The 22083-nt window shown below is 49.7% G+C and overlaps 2 protein-coding genes across 3 annotated transcripts; both read left to right on the top strand.

The window, feature by feature from the left end:
• On the top strand, positions 1–16879 carry ZNF275 (zinc finger protein 275). Its single transcript, XM_058712319.1, is given in 6 exon segments — positions 1–116; positions 8927–9019; positions 9480–9588; positions 10346–10360; positions 10363–10450; positions 10780–16879. Coding segments are annotated over 6 exon segments (1557 nt in total). The 5' UTR covers positions 1–17; the 3' UTR covers positions 11933–16879.
• Positions 16880–19507: 2628 nt separating this feature from the next.
• On the top strand, positions 19508–21825 carry LOC131502456 (N-acylglucosamine 2-epimerase-like). 2 transcript variants are annotated; one of them, XM_058713224.1, is made up of 2 exons: positions 19508–19757; positions 20060–21825. In XM_058713224.1, the coding sequence occupies exons 1-2, from the start codon at positions 19548–19550 to the stop codon at positions 20141–20143; spliced, it is 294 nt and encodes a 97-aa protein (XP_058569207.1). In that variant the 5' UTR covers positions 19508–19547; the 3' UTR covers positions 20144–21825. The 2 variants fall into 2 exon arrangements, with proteins under 2 accessions (XP_058569207.1, XP_058569206.1); XM_058713223.1 differs by having other exon boundaries at positions 19510–19757; positions 20077–21825.
• The last annotated feature ends 258 nt before the right edge of the window (positions 21826–22083 follow it).

Below are 22083 nucleotides of genomic sequence, written 5' to 3' on the forward strand. Positions count from 1 at the left end.
GTGAAGGCCACGGGAGGATGTGCGCAGGGCGCGGGAGGGTGTGCAGGATTGGGCTGATCGTTTGGGCCACGCGAGGATTCGCAGGGGGGCGGCCTGGGAGAGTGCGCGAAGCTAGGGTGAGTGTTCCGCAGAGTGTGCGGTGGGGGGCGGCCAAGCGTTTTTTGGGGGGCGCCTCGGGGCCCGCTCGGCCCTGAGGCCATCCGGAGTGAAGGACGAGTCTCTTATGGCGGGTACGAGGAGGCCCGAAGGCCTTCTCGCGGGGGCCGGCGCTCGGAGCGGGAATCACGGATGTGCCGAGGCCTACGCTGCTTTTGAGGGGACACGATGAAGTGGGAACTGGTCGTTATGGGAAGGAGGGGACCCCTGCGCCAGCGCAATGGAGGCTAAGGGGGAGGGGGCGTTGGGAAGGTTAAAGGGCTTTTTCCCGGTCTGGGGGAGGGGCTGAGACGCAGTCAGGGGCGCTGGATGGATGAGCTGAGGACGGTTCCTGCTGATGGAGTTCCTCCTTTTCTTTTGGGTGGGGGTTGAGCCTCAGGGTGGCGGGGAGGGATGGGGGACTAGCCCAGAGTCCAAGAACTGTGAGGGAGCGCAAGGGGGGGCAGCCCTTGCTGGGTGAAGATGAGCTCTAGGCTCTGGGTCTGAACAGGGCTTTTTCTGTCACCCTTCTGGGGGGCCATATCTCCTGCTCCTGTGCCCCCCCCCTTAAACTCCTTTGCTGCCTCCTCTAGTCTATATTTGGGTGATTAATTACATGTCTTTTTCCATCCTACCCCCCCAAACACACGCTTGCCTGCGGCCCAAAGCCCATGGTCCCATTCAAACACCACCCCCCTCCCAAAATCCTGGCCCTCTTCCCGGAGGTCCCACCCTGTTCCAACTGACGCCCTCCAGCCAGCGTTGGCCTAGCCTGGCTGCCAGCCCCCTCCGGTCTCTTTGGTCAGTGAAATATTTTCTCTTAAACCTCAGACCCGACATTTTTCATTTACCAAAGGATTTCAGATGAGATTGCCAGAACAGCACCCCCTCTGGGTACTAATGCTGCCTCACCCCATTCCCCATCCTCCCTTCCCCATTGAGCCTTTAAGTAGAAGCAGCTTGCACAGTCCAGTCCATTCCCCAAAAATGTCCCTGGATCTATGTTTAGAATCCTGATGAGCAGTGATTTTCAGCCTTCTTTGGGTGAGAGACCCCTTGGAAAATCACTAGAAAGTGTGAATTCTCTTCCGAGAAGTCTGACAATCAGCAAAGACAGTGGGATCCCATACTGGAGGCTCACAGGCCAGAGTCCTGTCTTCTGAGTGCTGGAGGTAAGGAAGACTCCAGATGCTAGACAGGCCCAGCACTAACAAAGTGCAGCTCCACATTCCAGTCCCAAGAGTGCTGGTTGAAAATGCAGATTCCTTGGCCCCACCCACACCCGCTACTCTGCCCTTTGAGTTCTTAGCAAACCCCAAGCCAGGGTTCTAACACACTGATCTAGCCCTGCTCCTAACCTGCCTGGGCTCCCCAAATGAGCAGCCCCCCATACCCATGTAGAATCTCTCATATCCAGGGCAATGTAACCTAAATGAATCAAAACTTCACAATTTATTTTGATTTTTAGTAAGATGCCATGCATCTTCTTGGGGAAAGGGCAACATAAACCTTTCCTCAGTTAAGTACAACAAACACTACAAAATCCCCTTCTGGTCTACCTTCTGGCTTTTAATAGAAGGAAAAGAAAACGGAAACCTAAACAGAGAGGGACAGGTGCCCAGGCAAAGTGAGAGAGGAAAACTGGGGAAGATGGAGACAGATGCCTCCCACCCACGCACATGGAAAAAGACACACACAGACACAAACATCCCAAGAGAAACAGACTTTCCTGGTGAAACACCCTCTCTTGGCCCTTTAGGATTCTGCCACTTCTAGCAACAGCGCGCTTACACGGTATAGGCTGGGCCCAAACAAGACCTTCATGGCCACATCCTGACGAGACAAGTTGAGAGCATGTGAAGGGCAGGCTCAGCTCCAGCCCAGAGGCTCGGGTCAGCGTCCTGGCCTTGCCTGGCTGGGGTGAATCAGGATCTCGGCAGTGTGTGTTGTCTCGGTCTGTCCTTTGGTTAAGTACTCACGACCCAAACAGACACGTTCTCGGAAGATGCATCCAAGTCTGCTTCTGTCCCCCCAAATTATTTCAGTCTAACAGGTGGGACCTTTCCTGCCTGACTTATCGCTCAGAATTGTCCCAAGACACAATGAGCTATCCTTGTATGTCTCTTTTGGGTAAGTCTGGGTGTTTACAGACCACGTCTGCTGGCCTTAAAGCTGGTCATGCTGTTAGGGTGAGGATGCCCATGGGTGAGGATGAAGATGGTGTGAAATATTCTTTGCATTCTAGAAGTGCTTGTATTTTCATGTATGTCAGTGTCACTAAACCGTCTTTGCCCACAGACAATTCTCAGTCTAAGCAACAAGACTCAAAGGAAAACAGATCTCTAATAAGGAGAATTGGGAATCTAGGTAATCATTTGAATGGGACAGAAAGCTGCAGGCACCCATCTGAATTAGATGCTGAAGAGTGAGGTCTCTTGTCTGACCTATAAAGACACCCTCCAGGGCATTTTTGCTCTGGCCCAGAACTGAACTGAACTGAACACCATGAGCTACCTATTGTCTTCCAGGGCCTGAGGACATTCTGCTACAGGTCCTTATTTAGATGTTCCAGGGAGTCCAGGTATTTCTGGCACCCCTTAGAAGTTTCTAGAAGCTGCCAGATAGATCTAGTTTGGGTGGCCTTGCTACCTCACCCCTGTTCCCCTGTGCAGGGAAAAACAGTACCTGCTAGGGAGGTTGCATGGCTGTTTGTGCCACGGACTTGGTCAAACACTGATCTTTTAGGCTCAGAAGTGACCCTTACTAGTAGCCAGACATCCTGAGGAGGGATTCTGAGCTCAAATGCAACCAGAAGACACCTAATTATTCACTACCTTTTTTTTTTTTTTTGACATGGGTTATTTTTTGTCTCCATTGAATTCAACTCTTAATTTCTGTTCTTTCATATCAGAGAGGAATGATTATTCTGGTTCTCTGAATGTTTCTGGTTCTATACAGAAAATTCTACATAAGTAAGTTGACTAAAATTTACATTGCCATCTAAAGTACATATCAGGGCTATTTCTGCACTCACATGAGCTCTCATGTTGTAGAATACATTATTCAGATTGTCAGGCACTGGATTAGCATTGAGAGGATTTCCCTGTGCTCATCAAGCAGCTGCAGTGTCTAGGGTGGAATCTGCAGTCAACCTTTGATAGGGCCTTCACTCTCAAGGAGCATGTAGTCATTAGACCACACTTCAGATCACACTTAAAGAAGAAAGATAATATTACTTTATATTAAGAGGCAGAGATTTGCCCCATGTCAGGCTCAATGCTGACTGCGTGGAGCCTGCTTGGGGTTCTCTCTCTCCATCTGTCTGTCTGCTACAGGTACTTCGTTACATTCAGTAACTGCCTGTTCTCTGGATACGGCCTGGTGTTAGAAGGCTGCCTATTTCTTTTCTCTGGTGTGGCTCAAAAAGTCTTAAATCTTAGGAGCTGGACCTTGGGCAAGTTACTTAAGCTCTTGGATCTATAACTCCCCTCTGTGTAAAATGGAGGTGGTAATAACTATAGGTTGCAATAATGAAATTATGTGAAGGGAAGGAGAAGCACAGTAGCAAACACATAGTAAGTGCTCTGTAACTGAAGGTTTGCACCATTTAACATGCCCCTCCCCCCACAGTTTATCCCGTGTCCACTCAGTGCCAGGGGCTCCTAGAGATGCTGGGGATTCCAGGGGTGACCAAGAAAGAGCAAGTCTCTCTCCTGTGGGAGGTGACATTTCTCCTGGGGAGTCAGGTAAAAACAATTTCAGAGGATTTTTAGGTAGTGAAAAGTGTTATGAGTACATCGTGATAGGGCTGGAGAGTGAAGACACTTTGAGGAGGTTGACACTTGAATGAGGCCTAAATTCTTAGAAGGAACCTCCTGTGGCATGTTCAGAGCCCTGAGGGGCATCACCTTGGCATATTTAGGACAGAATGAATGCCAGAGTGTCTGGAAGGAATGACTAAGATGCGGGATGAAGGATATGGGCCTGGTGGCCTGGGCAAGGGTCTTTTTAAGGAGTTAAGGCCTTAGGTCTTTGGCTTGAGGACAGTGAGACAAGTTTATAACAGGCCATCTTTCTCAGAAGGTAAATATGAGCTATTCTGTCCATTCCACTTATGAGCAAAAGCTCAATGTCAATGGAAGTGAACTTTTTCAATGAATTATATAAGTAATCTCTGACCAGTTTGTTTTGTATTGGAAGTCAAAGTCAAACCAGACATCAAATATATACCAGGAAGAATCCAACTGCCCAGAGGGGGCCTACCCAGGTGACAGTGGGACATGGAGGGCTTGGCTGCTGGGTACCTAGGGCTTCACTCACACACCAAGGAACCACCCGTGCTGGGCAGTGGGTTAAAGATGAGAATGGGGCTTCTGTGGGCATTTAGACCAAAGGATGCCTTCTGCTCTCACCTGTGCGTGACACTGAGAACCTGGGGAGACGAGCCCAGGAAGTCCCAATCCCATAGTCCTATCTCTAAGCTTTCTGGAACTGCCCACACATTCCTAGCAGCCCTTTCCCCTGTATCTCCCTTGACCATGTCAGTATCTCAGGATGTTGCTCAGCTCCCAGGGCCATTCCCCATTGTCTCTCTGGCCTTAGCCCTGCCCTCTTGCATGCTGAGCATCTTTCTTATCTAAAGTCTACCCAAATCTTTTAAAATTGTTATTCTTTTCTGATTACCAAAGAAATACAGCTTGGTCACTAAAAATTCATATGTTTCAGAAACAGAAAGCAGAAGACCATTCTAAACCCAGACTCTTCTCCAGTGCGGCACACGTTACAGTATAGGTGTGCTCATTTCAGCTACAAGTCACTCTGTTTATTCCTTTTTTTCTCCTAAAATGCAAATATATACTTAGCAAGTCACTCCCCTTCCCCCACGCTCTTTGGAGTTTTTAATAAACAGTTACTGTTGGTCTACATCTTCTATGAAGGATTTGCATTTTTGTAATCTGCATGTCATCCATATTGGCCACCTGTTGATTTTTTTTTTTGCATTTTTTTTCTTGTTTTCTACCACTTGTTGATTTTATGTTCAAGATCTCCAGTTTTCTTCCTGCTCCGAGTGCTAGGACTCTTCAGTAAGGTCTCCTGAACACTGCACCACATTCACCATTCACCCTCTCTTCTTATTTTGGTCCTTGGGATTATTTAGACCCATAGTATATTGTTTTCCATCGTTTTATTTTTCACCTATCTATGTCTTTACATTTAAGGCCTTTATATGTAAAGCTTCTTATAGACATCATAAAGTTGAGTATTGTTTTTTTAATGCAATCTAATAACCTCTGTCTTTCAATTGGAGTGTTTAGTCCATTTACATTTAACTTAATTATCCATGTGCTTGGATTTAAGTTTGCCATCCTGCTGTTTGTTTCTTTTTGTCCCATCTGTTCTTTTTCCTTTGTTTCTTTATCTTTCTTCTTTTGGATTTTTTTTTTTTAGAATTGTATTTTATCTTCACTACTGGCTTATTAGCATGCATCAGAGTCTTGGAGGGCTTCCTAAAACACACAATCATATGTTTTACTTATACATATGTTATAAAACCCCACACTACCTTAATATTATTATTGTTTTAAATGATCAGTTATTTTTTTTTTTAAGATTTAAAAATAAAGTAGTAGGGGGTCTCTGGGTGACCCAGTCAGTTAAGCGTCCAACTCTTGGTTTTGGTCAGGTCATGATCTCACAGTTCATGAGTTCAAGCCCTGCACTGGGTTCTGCACCAACAGTGCAGAGCCTGCTGGGAATTCTGTCTCTCCCCTCTCCCTCTGCCCCTGCCCTGCTTGCTTTCTTTCTCAAATAAACTTTTAAAAAGTAAATAAATATATATAAATAAAAATAAATGAGGTAGAAGTGTTTTCTACTTCCTCACATATTTACATTCCTGTTCTTCTTCATTCCTTTGAGTAGATCCAGGTTTCCATCTGGTATCATTTTCCTTCATCTGAACAACTTTAATATGTCTCATAGTACAGGGGCGCCTGGGTGGCTCAGTCGGTTTAAGCATCTGACTTCAGCTCAGGTCAAGATCTCATGGTTTGTGAGTTCAAGCCCCACATCAGGGTCTCTGCTGTCAGTGCAGAGCCTGCTTCAGATCCTCTGTCCCCTCCCCACATCCCACACCCCTCACCCCTCATCCCCCCACCCCCGCTTCTCTGCCCTTCCCCTGCTCACATGCTCTCTCTCTCTCTCAAAATTAAATAAAAACATTTTTAAAAAATGTGTCTCATAGTACAGGTCTGCTGGTGACCAATTCTCTCAGCGTTTTGTCTCAAAAGTTTTTATTTGCCTTCATTTTTAAAGGCTATTTTCCATGAATATAGGATTCTAGGTTGGCAGGTTTTTTTTTTTTCCTTTAGCACTTTAAAAATGTCATTCAGTTGTTTGATGGCTTGCAAATTTTCTGATAAGAAGTGACTCTTATCTTTGTGCCTCTGTAAAGAACAGGGTCGTCCCCACCCCCCACAGCTGCTCTAAGATTTTCTCTTTATCACACTAGTTTTCAGAAATTTCATTGTGTGGTTTTTTTGGTTTTGTTGTTTGTGTGTTTAGTCTGCATAGGGATTGGTTCTCATCAAATTTGAGGGAAAAATTCCAGCCATCATTTTTTCAACTATGTTTGTATCCTTTTCCCTCTTTTCCTCATCTCAGATTCCAATCACTTATGTGTTAGGTGATTTTCTGTTATCCCAGGTCACTGAGACTGTTTTTTAAATATCTTTTTTTTCTTTCTGATCTTCACTTGGGATAGTTCCTATTGCTATGTCCTCAAGTTTTCTAATATTGGAGGGGAGGGGATTCATTGTCTAATCTGCTGTTAATCACATCCAGTGAAATTTTTATTTTAACTATCATAGTTTTCACCTCCAGAAGTCCCATTTGGATCTTGTTTATATTGCCCATTTTTTCATTATGTTTCTGTTTTTCTTTCAATACTTATCCATAAACTAGCTGTTATCCTTGTCTGTAAGTTTCATTTTTGAGTGTTTCCTATTGACATGATTTTCCTTGCCATGGGTCACATTTTCCTGCTTCTTGGCATTTCAGTAATTTTTTCTTGGATGTTGGACATCATAGAGATTATATTGTTGAGTGTCTAGATTTTGTTGTTTCACTTTGAGAAGTGTTGGACTTCCTTTTTGGGAGGTAGTTATTTATGGAACAGCTTCATCACGTTGAAGCTTATTTCTAAGCTTTTCTAGAGCAGGTTCAGGGTAGCTGTGACTCCAGGGGTCAGTCAGTCGTACTACAAGGCCTGGCCCCTCTGATTCTATACTGAATGCCCCCGGTGATCACGGAGGACTCTCTACCCTGGCTGGTTGGATACTGAACATCTCCCTACCTTTGTGTGTCCTGGAAATTGTTCAGCTTAAAGCTTCCTGGTCATTCTTTTCCTAGTCTTTGGGAGTTTTATTATGCATGCATGTTAGGAAAAGTTCAAGGGGAGCCTTCTGCTGATTTTTTGGAGCTCGTTTTTCCTGCATAGCTCCCTCCTTTCTGGAACTGTGTTCTGCAGCCTCTAGCTGCATCAGCTGCCCCAAATGCTAGTCTGTGTCTTGATGGAGCCACCAAGCTCTGTTTGAGTCCCCCCCTTCCCTACACTCTCAGTCTGGCAGTTGCCTCCAGGCAGAGCCGGGCAATGATAAGGCTCATCTCCATTGTGTTTCTTCTGTTGGGATCATGATCCAGCACTTCCTGCTGTCCAATGTCTGAAAACTTGTTTCACAGCTATTTTGTCCAGTTGTCTACTTGTTTATGGCAGGACATCATTTGTTCCTTGTTACTCTATCATGACCAGAAGTGGAAGTCTCTGTCTATCCCTTTTAATATAATATCTAATTTTATGCAAAAGTCTTCCTGGAGTATCTGGGTTTTCTACTCCTTGAGCTACTGGAAAAATGCCTCCTTCTCAGTCAGGTCTGGATTGAAGTGAATTGACTTGATATCAGAACAGAAACCATAATCCTGTTTCTTTGAACTCACTGAAATGGGAGGCCTATGATGCATACACGTTTGTGGTATCTTAATTACAATATTTCACATATTTTGCAATCTGGGAGAAAAAGGTAAATTGTACATATCGTTCAGATCTTTTATTTAGCAGCTAGGTATTTGAAGATCTTTTCTTTGCGGCTTCTTTTTTTCCAGCAATTTTGTTCAACTTTTCATTTTGTCAGACATACCACAGAAATGGTCTGGTCTGCATCTCTCTCGCTGTCACCTGGTTCATTGTTTCAGTAGAATGCGGTATGGCCTCTACAGGGCCTTGCTTCTGGTCAAGAAGACATAGCTTCTCTTGCCTCCAGTGGCCCAATCTGGTTTCTCTGTTGCCCCTACAAAGTTGGAAAGGTCTCTCACTTCTCACTCAGTTAGTTCTTCTGATATTCTTTTGGGGAAGCTTCGTTCCTGGGCAGTGTGAGCACTGACCTCTTTGAGGCTGGCTGCTAAGGAAACCTGTGGCCGGCCTGTCTCTGAGAGTCAGTCTCGCTACCTACCATTCGTTCTGCATCTGTGTCTATATTCTCTGGGCTGTTCCTGGGCCAACATTCATTTGTTTTGTTTGGGTTCTCTCTGGCCTGCCTGTATTCTCTGCTAGCCTGTTTTCTCCACTGTTTGGGGTCTGTTTTCTTAGGCATACCTGTGGCTCCGGCTTGTCACTCAGCTGCTGTGCAAGAGAAGACTGAATAAGATTTAAAACCAGGGAAAAGGAAATCACTAGTCTTGTCCTAGGTGACCCAGAGACAGGGTTATTGTCGCTCATGGCTCTTTTCACTTTCCTTAGCTCTGCCTGCCCCCCCAGGGTCTTGCCCTTCCCCAGGATGGACCCCCAGGAAACCAGGTCCTGGCAGGCCCTCTTGAGATCCTTGAGGCCCAGGTGAGCTGTGCTTCCCCCTGCCTGGCTTGGGAAACTGTCACTGCTCCCTGAGTCTGCCTTAGCCTCTACCTCTTTTCCCAGCATGACACACTACAGGACTTGAACCCCTGCTGCTGCCTTCCATCCCTCTGCTGTCCTGAGAGTCTACCAAGAAACGGGTACCTGCTGGGCTTATAATTCCCATTATGCTGGTGCGGGAGCTGCATTTCAATCCAGGAAAGTGATTGAACTGGGGTCTCTTGGGAAGACATTGGGAGGCCAAAGCGAAGGCCATGGCCCAGGTCTTCTGGTGCTTGGTTAGTTCTCTTTCCAGGATTTCTTGACGCTTGTGCTTAGATCTCCACGCTAGCGATGCATATCTACTCCAGACCCTCACCTCTTATCCCTGCTGTTACTAGTGCTGCCCCTGCCTCATTCTAGAATGCACAGAAGGACTGCTTATCCCTGGGAATTCTTACAGGATTCAGTGACATTTGATGACGTGGCCCAGTACCTCACAAAAAAGGAGTGCCTGAGACTGGACGCTGAGCAGAGGACACTGGCATACTACAGGAATGTGAACTCCGTGGGTAAGGATGCCCCTGGCCCTCCACCAGCTTCCCCACAGCTTCGTGGTCCTGTGCAGCCGAGTGAGGGTTGAGGGGCACCTGGATTACCCCTGCACAACCTTGCCTTCTGGGGGCTTATGCCCCCCCACCCTAGGGATCAGCTGTAAGAAAACGCAAAGGGTCTGCCAACCCTCACCATTTCAAATTGGCAGGGCCCCCTCCCAACTCCTAAGGGCATGGAAAGAGGCCTCCTCAGGTTTTTACTGGGAAAGAAATTAGAACAAAGTGGCCACTATCATTTGGAAAACTTTTTTTTTTAATCCTAAATTGCACAAAAACTGAATGGCCATTTTATTACAGTTTGTTGTTGAGAGAGAGATTGGCACAGCAAGGCCCTATGCCCTGTTGAGGGCTGCACATGGTGGGAGGGGCGAGACTGCTGAGTCACTTTGGGAGTCGTGGAACAGTAGGACTTTCCGTTTGCAGGCACTGAGGAGTGTGAACAGGCAGAAAGGGAGGACCAGCTCTTCACAACAAGTCCCTGGCACTCCACCCAGGTGGGCCCAGACTCTGCCTCATCCAGTCTCTGGCGGGAGCCAGCCCTTGGGAAAGGGCAGGGATGAATGAGTTGCCTGAGGGCACAGCCAAGCTACCTACGCTTGGTGGATTAAAAGAGTTTCGACTTTGAAGGCCGTGCGCCCCGCCCCCCTCCCCACCCGGCTGTGTTCTGATGGTATCTTTGGCTGCCACCAAAACCCTTTTCCTTTTCTGCCAGCAGGAGTTCCTGTTTTGATTGCCGCCTGGCTCCTCACCTGGTACAAGGCCACTTGGTGCTGGCATCTGAGCCATCCCTGAACACAGATTGAGGTAAGCATTCCGCTGAGTGCAAAAGAACCCTGGAAAGTGTGAAGAAACTGTGGAGGAGGCCCCCGCCGAGCCTTTGGGGAGGCGGTGTGGCTGCTTCTCAGTCACAGGAGGGGAGACCTCCTCAGCACCCCTTTGGTAGGGGGCGTCCAGCAGTGACACCTTTCTGCCCCTTTCCTCTGTAGTCCTTGCTTCTGGTTGGATGGGCACTGGCCACCTTGCTGCGTGGTCTCTGGGCCCTGTGCTCAGCAGCTGTCTCAGGAGGAAGGTGATTGTTGACCAAGGAAAGTAACCTCCTTCCCTCCTCCTCTGCAGAGTACAGTGTCTTGCGGTGCCCGTCTCCAAAAGCATCTTGGTGACGCAACAGCAGAGAATGGGTGAAGACGCTCAGCCCCAGGAGATGGCGTCCACCAGCTACCCGATGGCCGGTGCACCCAGCCCTGAGGTCAAACAGAGCAGAGACTCGGAGGGGAGTGGGGGGAGCCCCCAGAACCTGCCCATAGAACATCACTTTGCATGTAAGGAGTGTGGGGATGCCTTTCGGCTCAAGGTCCTCCTTGTGCAGCACCAGAGAATTCACAGCGAGGAGAAGGGCTGGGAGTGTGGTGATTGCGGGAGGGTCTTCAGGGGCGTCTCTGAGTTCAACGAGCACCGGAAGAGCCATGTGGCTGCAGAGCCCCAGCCGGGGCCCAGCCGAGCGCCGGAAGATGCCATGGAGGAAAGGGAGCAAATGGAGAGGGAGGCGAAGCCCTTCGAGTGTGAGGAATGTGGGAAGAGATTCAAGAAGAACGCGGGCCTCAGTCAGCACCTGCGCGTCCACAGCAGAGAGAAGCCGTTTGACTGCGAGGAGTGTGGGCGGTCCTTCAAGGTGAGCACCCACCTCTTTCGCCATCAGAAGCTCCACACTTCCGAAAAGCCGTTCGCCTGCAAGGCATGCGGCAGAGAGTTCCTGGATCGCCAGGAGCTCCTCAAGCACCAGCGCGTGCACACCGGCCACCTGCCCTTCGACTGTGACGACTGCGGCAAGTCCTTTCGGGGTGTCAACGGCCTGGCCGAACACCAGCGCATCCACAGCGGGGCCAAGCCCTACGGGTGTCCCCACTGCGGCAAGCTCTTCCGGAGGAGCTCGGAGCTCACCAAACACCGCCGGATCCACACGGGCGAGAAGCCCTACGAGTGTGGCCAGTGCGGCAAGGCCTTCCGGCAGAGCTCCAGCCTCCTGGAGCACCAGCGCATCCACACCGGGGAGCGGCCCTACGGCTGTGGCGACTGCGGCAAGGCCTTCCGGGGGCCCTCCGACCTGATCAAGCACCGGCGGATCCACAGCGGACTGAAACCCTACGAGTGTGACAAATGCGGGAAGGCCTTTCGGCGGAGCTCCGGCCTGAGTCGCCACCGGAGGACCCACAGCGGAGCGAGACGCTGCGAGTGCAGCGAGTGTGGCCGCGTGTTCAAGAGGCGGGCGGCACTGCAGAAGCATCAGCCAACCCACCATGACTAGACGAGGCCCCGAGGCCCACGGCCCCACGGCCCCGCGGCCCCGCGGCCGGCGGCGGCTTCCCGCGGGGGGGCGAGTCCCTAGAGGGGAGGGCAGAGTCAAAGGAGACGACCAGTTTTGTAGCGCTTATGTCTGTTCTCGTCCGGAAGGTTGAACCCAATTTATACCGTCACCAGCAATTTATAAGTGCACACGTTTCCCATTTTGCCTGTTGAGAGTTGCTTCTACGACATTCTAATTTATTTTGACTCGTTTAACTGGCAGGAAGTACCCTCAAGGTATTTGACATCCACGGGCCTTGAAGCAGGAGGAGAGAAGAGACACCTGCCTGCGGGGGTGAAGGGGCTCGCAGCACCTCTTCTCCAGGCCGCTCCCTCAGGAGCGACTCAATGATGGCCTCCGTGTGACGGGACCCAAGCTCTCCTGGAGAGAACAAAGCCCCAGAGTCGTTTGGCCTACTTGAATTTATAAATTTTTAGGGATGTAAATAGAATACTCAAATGTCTTATAATATTTAATTTATTAATTCAGTTATACATGCATATTGTAAATCACATACTACATAGAATAATATATTAATTTAGAAAAGCCGCCTGTTTTCCCTCACTCCGTTTCACAAGATCATTTTATCCTAAAGCCTCACACGCAACTCTGACCTCACCATCTTTCCCAACCTCGCAGCCCCCTCTTGAGTCATCCGACAGTTTCAAAGCACATCCAATGGCTTCAACTCATCTAAGCTGTGTGCCATGTAGCACTGTGACAATCCCTGCACAAAGCTCTCGCTAGAAGTTTCCTCCCAAGCCATAAGTACCTGTTCACATAACATTAGGACGATTGTTGGTTTCTTCAATTTGTCCTGTAGCCCTACAACATAACCACTTGATGTGTTTGCCTTTTCAAATGACCTTTAAAAGACTTTTTTGAAGCATCTATAACTTGTCGTTGTGAGGTCATACTCTTATGAATAAGTACTGAATCTGGGTTACATTTCTTTTGCATCCATTTTTCTTGAACCAGTTCATTCCAGTGACTTCCACGTGTGTCCAAAACTAGCATCGGTTGGGGTCTGTTCCAGGCTAATAGGTCTTGTCCTCAAGCAGCACTGTTTTCTTCAGAATTAAATAGCTGAGGGCACCCCCGTAACAGGGACGTCTCCAGGACTCAAGTATAAGGTGATGCCTCTTGTTCGGGAATGGTAGCCTCTCATACAGAGCCAGCCCTCTGTTTCGAGCTCTGTAAAACAGGGGCGATCCCAGGACTACCCCTAAGGTTATCGTGGGAACTGTGATGCCACGCCTGGCCCGAAGGCACACACTCAGTGAAGGTCATCTCCTGTCATCACCATAATTAATGCCGTCATCCTATGACTCATTAGTACCAGAACTGGGGATGGACCCAGGCCTCCTGACTCCTAGTCTCATCTTCTTTCTCTCGTGCAATGACTTTAATACTGTTCCTGTTTCCTTGCATGCAAACCGTACGTTCATCTCCTTTGACCAGTTATCAAGTTACCTTTGGACATAATGACTTTATACAGCAGTCCTTTCTACATCGATTGTGACGGTCTCTTTTCCAGTTTTATTGCTTTGCTCTTTGGAGCAGTTTTATTACATTTTTGTTGTGCGAGCTCTTAATTTTTACATACCCGGGCATTCACTGTTGTCCGTGAAGCCGTAACTTTCATTGCTTCAGTAGTTAGATATGATGATGTTTTTTTCTAGAATTTTAATTACAAGTGAAAAGTTGAAAGCCCTGCCCCACCAGAAGGTGGATGCACCAGGTGGGCAGGCTGGATGGGAACGGGCCCCAGAAGCAGGCTCTCTCCTCATCCACGATGTGGACTCTGCATGTCTGTGGGCAGTACTTGACTATCCAACCTGGCCACTCAGACACGCGAGAGAAACTTCCATCTCGGATGGCCAGAACATTCTGACTGTTCCTCAGTATAGCCCTACCTGGCAGCAGCAGGGCTGGGCCTCAACTAGATCAATGGGGCGGTCCAAACGTGGTCTTGGCCACAGCTGGCTGTCCTCCAAGCTCCAGGGAGCTTTGGCCATGCCCAGCACGGATTCAGTGCTTGAGCAGCAGACCCACCAGAGACACATCTCCTCGAACACAAGAAGACTCACTTGACCGATGCTGTCATGTGGATTGCATCCTCCTCCTAGCGAGTGACTCTGGAACTAGAAAGAGGTCAGTTTGGTGGCTTTTGCTTTGGGCAACTAGGGGGAAATTCACCCACGTGTTCTGATGTTACCTCCCGCAGCCACACCCAAGGAGCAGCAGAGCAAAGGCTCGGAGAGGAACGGCGCCCCTCCAATGCCCGGTGTGGCCTGGTGATAGAAGCTGGCCACCACGGGCCTGGGCTGTGACTTGCAGCAGCCATGCCCGGGAGGGGTGACAGAAGAAGGGTTTGGAGGGCACCGATGCCTTTCTGACGGCCCGTGTGGCATAGAAATAGAAGCTGGTCATCCCGGGGCCAGGCTGTGGCTTCCAACAGTCTCCCCCGGGGGGAACAGCAGCAAGGGCTGGCCAGAAACCTGGCCCCCGGTGGCCTGCAGAACCCGCAGGTAGAAGCCAGCCATGCTGGGGCTGTGGTGTGACTTCCCAGCAGCCGCGCTTGGGGGGCCTCTCGAGGGCCCACAGAGGAAGCGTACGCTTCTGATGGGCCCGCCAAGGCTGAGGCCGAGCTTCCTGGCAGGCACATCTGGAAGAGCTCCTCAGGACCCCATCCTGGGAAGCAGGGTCCCATGGCGACCCCTGTGACCTTAGCCAGAAGGTCCTCTGGAATGGCCCCCCGGGCCACAACCGTGGCTCTCTGTGACGTCTCCAGCCTGACCCTCAGGCTGGAGAGAAGCCAACAGCACCTGTTACATAGCAACTCCTTTTGCTCTGTGGGCTTCAGTTCTCGCAGTAGTTGTGAAACTGTGTCTGCCATCACCGCTTCCTTCGGCATCAGTTTTCTCTCTTCAAGCTGTCAGGACGTGTTTGACACCACTGTCATTCGGGAAAGAATTTGACGTTCACGGGGGGCAAGTCTGGCAGCTTTCACTGGGAGCGCTCTGCCATTTCTTGCTTGTTCGCTAGCCATCTGTCAGGTTTTATGAAGGATCCAGATACAGTATTAACTCAGAACCTAGCATTGTCGTCACTGCTCCCTCTCTCCCAAGCCAGGACATGGCATCCTGGCATCCTGGCCGCCTGTCCTGCCCTCCTTGACTTTTTTCCATTCCCTGTTCTATAATTTTCTCCCAAACCCTCTTCTAGAGTTAACACTAAAGACCGCATCTTCTCTGTCACTGTGTTTGCGGGTGAAGTCTGTGCTCTCTCCGGCGCAAGCAGTCTGTGGCTTTAATGTGTGTCCTGTAGTTGTGCCAAGCTCAGTTTTTGCCTCTGGTAACTTGGGGGTGGATTTCCTTGGCTTCTGTAGGTATACTGCTACATCAGATGCAAAATGTGATCAAGCTTCCTATTGTGTGGGCTCGTCTATGCATTTGTGTATCTACCTCATTTCATTTTTTCTTTCTAATCACCCGTATTTCTTTTGCAAGGGAAATGAAGAGCAGTTGGGTTACATAGAATGCCGACTCGCGTTAGAAATATATCCTTTTCTTATATTCTGAAAGAAACCTTCCATTGCTTTTATTAAAGTTTTGAATACTTGCTGAAATTTTTAAATGAAAGTTCCTGTTTACCATTTTTGCTGCTTATTAAGATTAACTGTGTTGATTAGTTGTGTCGTACCCACTTCTGCATTTCCAGAATGAGCCCCACCCAATCACAGAGGGTACCTTTGTCTCACAGTGTTGGCATTCCACGTGCTCTGGGCTTCAGCCCTGTTGTGTGCCCTGTGACCCTCACTCCCCTTCCAGGCCACACTAATCAAACCAGAACTGAACACTTGACTCAAGGGCAGCACCTTGTCATCGGAGCTGGCTGGCAACGACAGGCTGGGCCTTTCGGGTTCTCTGTGAAGTGCAAACAAGAAAAACGAGAGAGAATCTTCTCGTTGGTACTGGAAGGAAGAGGGAGCCACGCAGCATTTAGGGGAGTTGACCCGATAGGTGGCACCAGCTTGAAGATCCTGCTAAGCACTCCAGAGCTGTCTCCCTGAGGCAGTCCAGGCCCCATCATGTTCTTGGATTTCTGGCAACTGCCCTCACCAGTTCATTTGTGTCCCCACCAGAGACTCCCTTGACCTGAGCCAGCCTGATTGGGTCTCTGCTTTTTGCAATCTGTCAAGAGTCAATTGCCTTTTACCAGTTGGCTGCTTCCTGAGAAGAATCACATGGCTGGTTTCCCTCATGTTCTACCTGACTCTAGTTCCTGGCCCGAGTCCCACCTGACTGTTGTAGACACCTGTTTAAATGTGGTACTCTGTTCACTCAGATGGGGAAAACCTATGCCTTTTAGTCTCAGTGAGTTTGACCAATGCCTCTGTCCGGGTGTTCCTGTACGGATCCCATGTGTGCCCCATGAAATGATTTAAGTCAACACCCACCCTGTTCTTTATTTTGGAAGTGTCTCGCTACTTCCAGAAAATCTGTGAGATTGGGGAATTGAGAATTTCTCTATTACTAGCATACTCACATTCTGTACTTCTCATGGTATCAGTTTAGCTGTTTACTTTGGAAACTAGAAATGGTCTCTTTTAACTTGGCCTTTAATGTTATTTGCATATCTAAGAAGAGTAGCTGTGTCCGCCCCAGTCCACGGTTCATTTGTTGGCGCTTTTTTCTCATCCCTCCCTGATCTCCTTAACTTGTCTGTTTTATGGCACTTACTATAATCAGCCTTGCACTAGAGCTTCGCCCTCCCCACCCTCTCCCACCTGTTAGATTGTGAGCTCTTATAAGACAGGGGTGACCCTTCATGTCTGATTCCCCTACCAGATCTAGCACAGTGCCTTGCATCAAGTAGATTTCAATAAATATATGTTAAATGGCATTGGTCTTCCTTGACTTATTTTGTCAGAGTTTTGGTTAACAGCTCTTCCCTTGCTCCTTTCTCTGCCCTCTAAAGTTCTTGCCCCACCCCCCACCCCCACTTACTGGATGCCTGGAGGGGACAGGAGGTGCCCCGATTAGAAGGGCTGGTTTCCATGGACATTTGAGCTGTCCCTTGGCAGAAGAGGCCTGTCATTCAGCCAGGTCCCTTCTCCCACCCTGGCTAGGGCTCTCCTCAGAGTCTGAATTCCGGGCGGGAGCAGAACACCAGGCTGGACCCTGAGCTCCTCCCTTAGGGACCAGAAATAGAGTGACGGAAGTGGCTACTAGGACTTGAGGATCAGCCAGCCTCTCTGGTCTAGGTGAGGGTGGGAGTGAGGAGGTCAGTCCTCTTGACCAGTGGCTGGCCCTCTCTCCAATGATCATTGCCTCCAGAAAGGCAGGTAGTGAGGACAGGCCCCTGGCTTCCTGACCCCCCTCACCTGCCAAATACAAACAAGGCTCAGCTGTGGAGTCAGCTGCCCAGTCCCAGAAGGGCAAGCACCCAGGAGCCCCATGAGCACTTGGGTTGGGATCTCAAGGGCCATGGTGTGCTGTAACAGCAAGGAGAAACTGTTGGAAAGGAACACGCCTTCCCCCACCATCCCAATCTCCCTGGAGGTGCCCAGGAAAGACCCATGTCATCTTTCCCCCAGGGTCCCATCCTCATCACTCTATCAATTAATTTTCCACCCCAAATGCAGCTTCTTGGCAGGTGGTGGTGATACGACCACACCCCACTGCCATCCCAGCCATCTCTGCTCACAAGCCAGTTGTTTGGAGAGAACCATTCATCTGCTTTGCTAGTTTCATGATGTACTTGCCACTGAGAAGTCCACCTATGTTTCCCTCAAACATACGCAAGCTCTGTTCAGGCAAATTTCAGTTATGCGAAAGCCAAGGCCACAGATCTGTTTGGACAACTAACACTGGGCCCAGAGGGTAGGGGATATCCTGGGACTTCTTGTAGGGGGTTGAGCATCTTCCTTTCTGACCCTCTCCTAGGGCCCCCTGACTTCTGGAGCCCTGTAGCCTCTCCAACAACACCCTCCTCTGAGACCCCCAATAACTTTTGCTTACCTGAGAGTTGACAGTCCCCAGACGCCCACCTCCCGGGCCAGGCTCCTGCCCACGGCCATCTGCCCCAACCCACTTCTATCCAGCTCGCATCCCACCTGGGAGGGGCCGCTAGCCTTGTTGTCTGTTGAGGCTGCTATCACCAAAATGCCATCAAGGTGGCTTATAAAACAACACTCATTTGGGGCGCCTGGGTGGCGCAGTCGGTTAAGCGTCCGACTTCAGCCAGGTCACGATCTCGCGGTCCGTGAGTTCGAGCCCTGCGTCAGGCTCTGGGCTGATGGCTCGGAGCCTGGAGCCTGTTTCCGATTCTGTGTCTCCCTCTCTCTCTGCCCCTCCCCCGTTCATGCTCTGTCTCTCTCTGTCCCAAAAATAAATAAAAAATGTTGAAAAAAAAAATTAAAAAACAACACTCATTTATTGCTCACAGTTCTGGATGCTGGGAAATCCAAGACCAAGATGCTGGCAGAGCCAGCATCAGGTGAAGACCTGCTTCCTGCTTCATAGATGGCTGTCATCTGGCTGTGTCGTCACATGGCGGAAGGGTGAGCAAGGTGCTTAAGGCCTCTTTTATAAGAGTGCTAAACCCATTCATGGGGACTCTGCCCTCATGACCCAATCACCTCCTAAAGGCCCCACCAACTGATGGGGTCACACTGGGGGATAGGATCTTAATGTATGAATTTTGGGGGACACAGACATTCAGAGGAGAGGGTACTTGGGCTTCTCATGGTTTCATGCACTTATTAGTTTGATTTATACATTGGTGAACTGTTTCAATTTCTTCCCACTGAGCCCATAATATTGCTTTGATTAAAAGATTTTAAAATATATAATAAAAAGCATGGTCCCCATTTTTTTCTTCAGGGAAGACAGGTCAGAAAATCCTTGCATTCCCTCGCCCCACACCCCTTTTCTGACTTTCATCCAACAAGCATTTATTGAGTACCTGCTGTGTGATAAGCTCTCAAAGCGGATGACACAATCCTCACCCCCCTTTAAGGACAGAGCACCAGGGCAAGACAGACACGTTGCCAAAATGTCACAAGTGGGACCTACATTCACCAAGCTGGGCTCCTAGGATTTGTATACTTTAGTGGATGCAGGTTACACTTAGAAAAACGACAGACCTAAACACAGAAGTTCAATATTGGCAAATGAACTCCCTTCCTCTGTCCGCAGGTCCTGCTGATTTCACACCTCCACCTCTACACCCTGCCCTGACCCTGAGGGAGCTCTCCCTCCTCCGTGGAGCCCCCTGTGCTTTCAGATCTGACATGGCTGCCTGACAGTGGCCTGCATCCACACACTGGGAACCCCCGAGGCAGGGTGGGGCAGATCCACCCCGGCCCCCAGCACCCAACACGATGCTGGGCGCAGAGTCCGCCCTCGGTGAAGGCGTCCCACCAGTGCGTGGAAGGAGAGGGCTCTCACCCCACCCCACATCCCGGTCAGGAACCCACCCCCAGGCAGGACCTCAGGGACCGGGATGCGTCCTCAGCCCGGACCTTCCCCTCGCCTCCCTTCTCCCCACCCAGAGCGAAGCAGTGGAGATGATGGAGCAGATCGTGTACTGGGTCCGGGAGGACCCATCGGGGCTGGGCCGGCCCCGGCTCCCCGGGGCCCCGGCCTCCGAGTCCATGGCGGTGCCCATGATGCTGCTCAACCTCGTGGACCAGCTGGGGGAGGCGGACGAGGAGCTGGCGGGCAACTACGTGGAGCTGGGGGACTGGTGCGCCCAGAGGATCCTGCAGCATGTCCAGGTTGGGGACGCGTCCGGGGAACGGGAGGACGACGCTGGCCTCCAGGACGGGTCCCCCGCTCCCCACCCCCTGCAGCACCTCCTTGGCTCACGCCCCACCACCGCCACTCCAGCTGGGCGCCGATGGTCCCCTTTATGGATGGGGAGACACGGAGGCCGGGGAAGCGCAGGACCCTACACCCTGGGGAAGGAGGAGGGCCCAGGGGAGCTCGAGGGGGAGGGGCCAAGGGCAGGAGGGAGGGTGCCGGAGCCCCTGGCGTGTTAGAGGGAGCAGGAGACCCGGCCAGATCCAAGTCCTTCCAGGCCTCTGTGTGTTCCAGGACAGCCACTTTGGTGGTGGTAGCAGGATATCCTGCTTGGAGATGGTCGGACTTGGCAGGTGCCTGAAGGATGAACTTCAGGAAGGCGTGGGAAATGCATTTGGTCAAATGTCACTATCAGGGAGCGAACTTCTAAAATTCAAGAAGAATTTGGAACTCTGTCTCCAAATGCAACTGTTATTATAATTTTGTCGTCCACTTTCACCCTCCGACTGTCAGGGTCGGCCTTCCGCTCCAGGGGCCATGGTCTCAGCTGCCGGCACCTGTTTCTCGGGTTCCCGCACCATGTGCTCTCAGGCTTTACAACGGCAGCTGCATGATGCCTAACGCTTTTCAAGCAGCCCACTGGATTTCGGAAGAAAAGTTTCAGTAGCATGTTTCCCAGAAGGAACTTTGTACCTAGGATAAACAGTTTGGTCAAATCTCAGAAAATCTTTGTGTTTAGTTACTATAGCAATCCTTGTGACAGCAACTATTTCCCTAAAGCACGTTATAAAGTCTGGTGTGAAGTGTGTTTAGTCGAGATCAAATGTGTTTTAAGAGCCTTGTTTTTCTCTGAAACTTGGTTCCTTTCTTCATGTGTTACATTCTTTATTATTTCAAGATCAGAGATGATTTATCAAAGAAACAGTTGTATACAAGTTGGGAGATATTTCCTCCTGGAAGTTCTGCTTTATTTCATCCTGGCAAAAATGAGAATTCTCCATAGGACTTTTTCCGAAAACACTCACGGCCTATGTGGAATCAAACAACGGAATGATGCATCCCATTCTGAAAGTCGTTCTACTCAGTGCTACGATGGGGTCCTCAGGGAAGTGGAGGGTCCCGGAGCAGCTGAGTGAAACTGAAGGCAGGAGCGAGGGGGCCAGAACCCGAGGGCATGTTAAAAAGCAGGAAACCCAAACCACTATGCGAGTCTACCAAACCAGCGAGTGAGGAATTATTCTGTGTCATATTATTATTATTAACAACACATAAACACTCTCTATTTTATATTCTTTTAAATTTATTGTTAAATACACAAGCAAAACATGAATATAATTCTCATTTTAAAATATTAAACAAATGGGAATAAAATAAAAGCTCCTTTTAGCCATTCTCTAGGCCCCTCTCAATTCCCCCTGTCCCAGACAAGGGGATCCTTCCCAACATTTCCTGCACGTTTACATGCATATATGTACAGACACACTGGAGAGTTTCTCATACTATATGCTTATTCTGCAACTTGCTCTCTCTCCCAATTCCCCCTTTCCCAGAAGATCCATAAGGAAGCGTGCCTGGGAGAGAGTTTTTAATTATAGCTCTGTACTCCACAGCATGGATATAGCAGACGTTGTTCCCAGCTTCCCCTCCTCGGTGCACATTTAGGGGTCCTGCAGGGTTTTGCTGATGGGCACAATGCCGCATGGACACTCTTGCCCCATCACACACACACACACACACACACACACACACACGAACACTGCTGTAAGATTGAGTCAGGGAGGGCAGCGCTAGATGGCTCCAACCAAGAGACCAGCAATGATGCAGCTAGTGGCTAAGAGAAGACTGAACATTGTTACTCGCTCTCATAAGGGTCAGCCGAGCACTCCAGGTTGAAAGGACATCTCTGTTCCACGCTGTCACTCAGGAAGCCCAGTGCTTCTCAAACCATTTGTGGTTAAAGACCAGTTTATGTCCACCCACCCCCCCAATCCATTTTGCCTAAGGCTTTTGTAAAATGCAATAAAGATATCATGGTGATGTTGAGTTGCTATAAAAAGCTTCACGACACTTCCTCCTGATGGGCTCGCCTCATCCTGGACCCTAAGGGCACCTTGTGGCTGAGCAGTGGTCCAGGAACCACGCCCAGGAGCTCATCTCGAGGGCATTGCCTTGACTGCTGGGTCAGCTCCTGCACAGGTGTATCTGTGCTCTGGATCCTGTGAAGTGCAGGGAGGACAACCGTGCGCATCCAGGGTGAGCACTTGTCCCCTGAGCAGGTGAGGGAGAAGTTGGACACATCAC

The sequence above is a fragment of the Neofelis nebulosa genome, chromosome X (genome assembly GCF_028018385.1).
Source record: "Neofelis nebulosa isolate mNeoNeb1 chromosome X, mNeoNeb1.pri, whole genome shotgun sequence".
In the NCBI taxonomy this organism is placed as follows: Eukaryota; Metazoa; Chordata; class Mammalia; order Carnivora; family Felidae; genus Neofelis; species Neofelis nebulosa.

Bases quoted from the DNA above. Each gene is read 5' to 3' on its own strand.
- LOC131502456 (XM_058713223.1), top strand. From the start codon at position 19,548: ATGATGGAGCAGATCGTGTACTGGGTCCGGGAGGACCCATCGGGGCTG. The intron at 19,758-20,076 runs GTTGGGGACGCG...TGTGTGTTCCAG, and splicing joins GGATCCTGCAGCATGTCCAG to GACAGCCACTTTGGTGGTGG.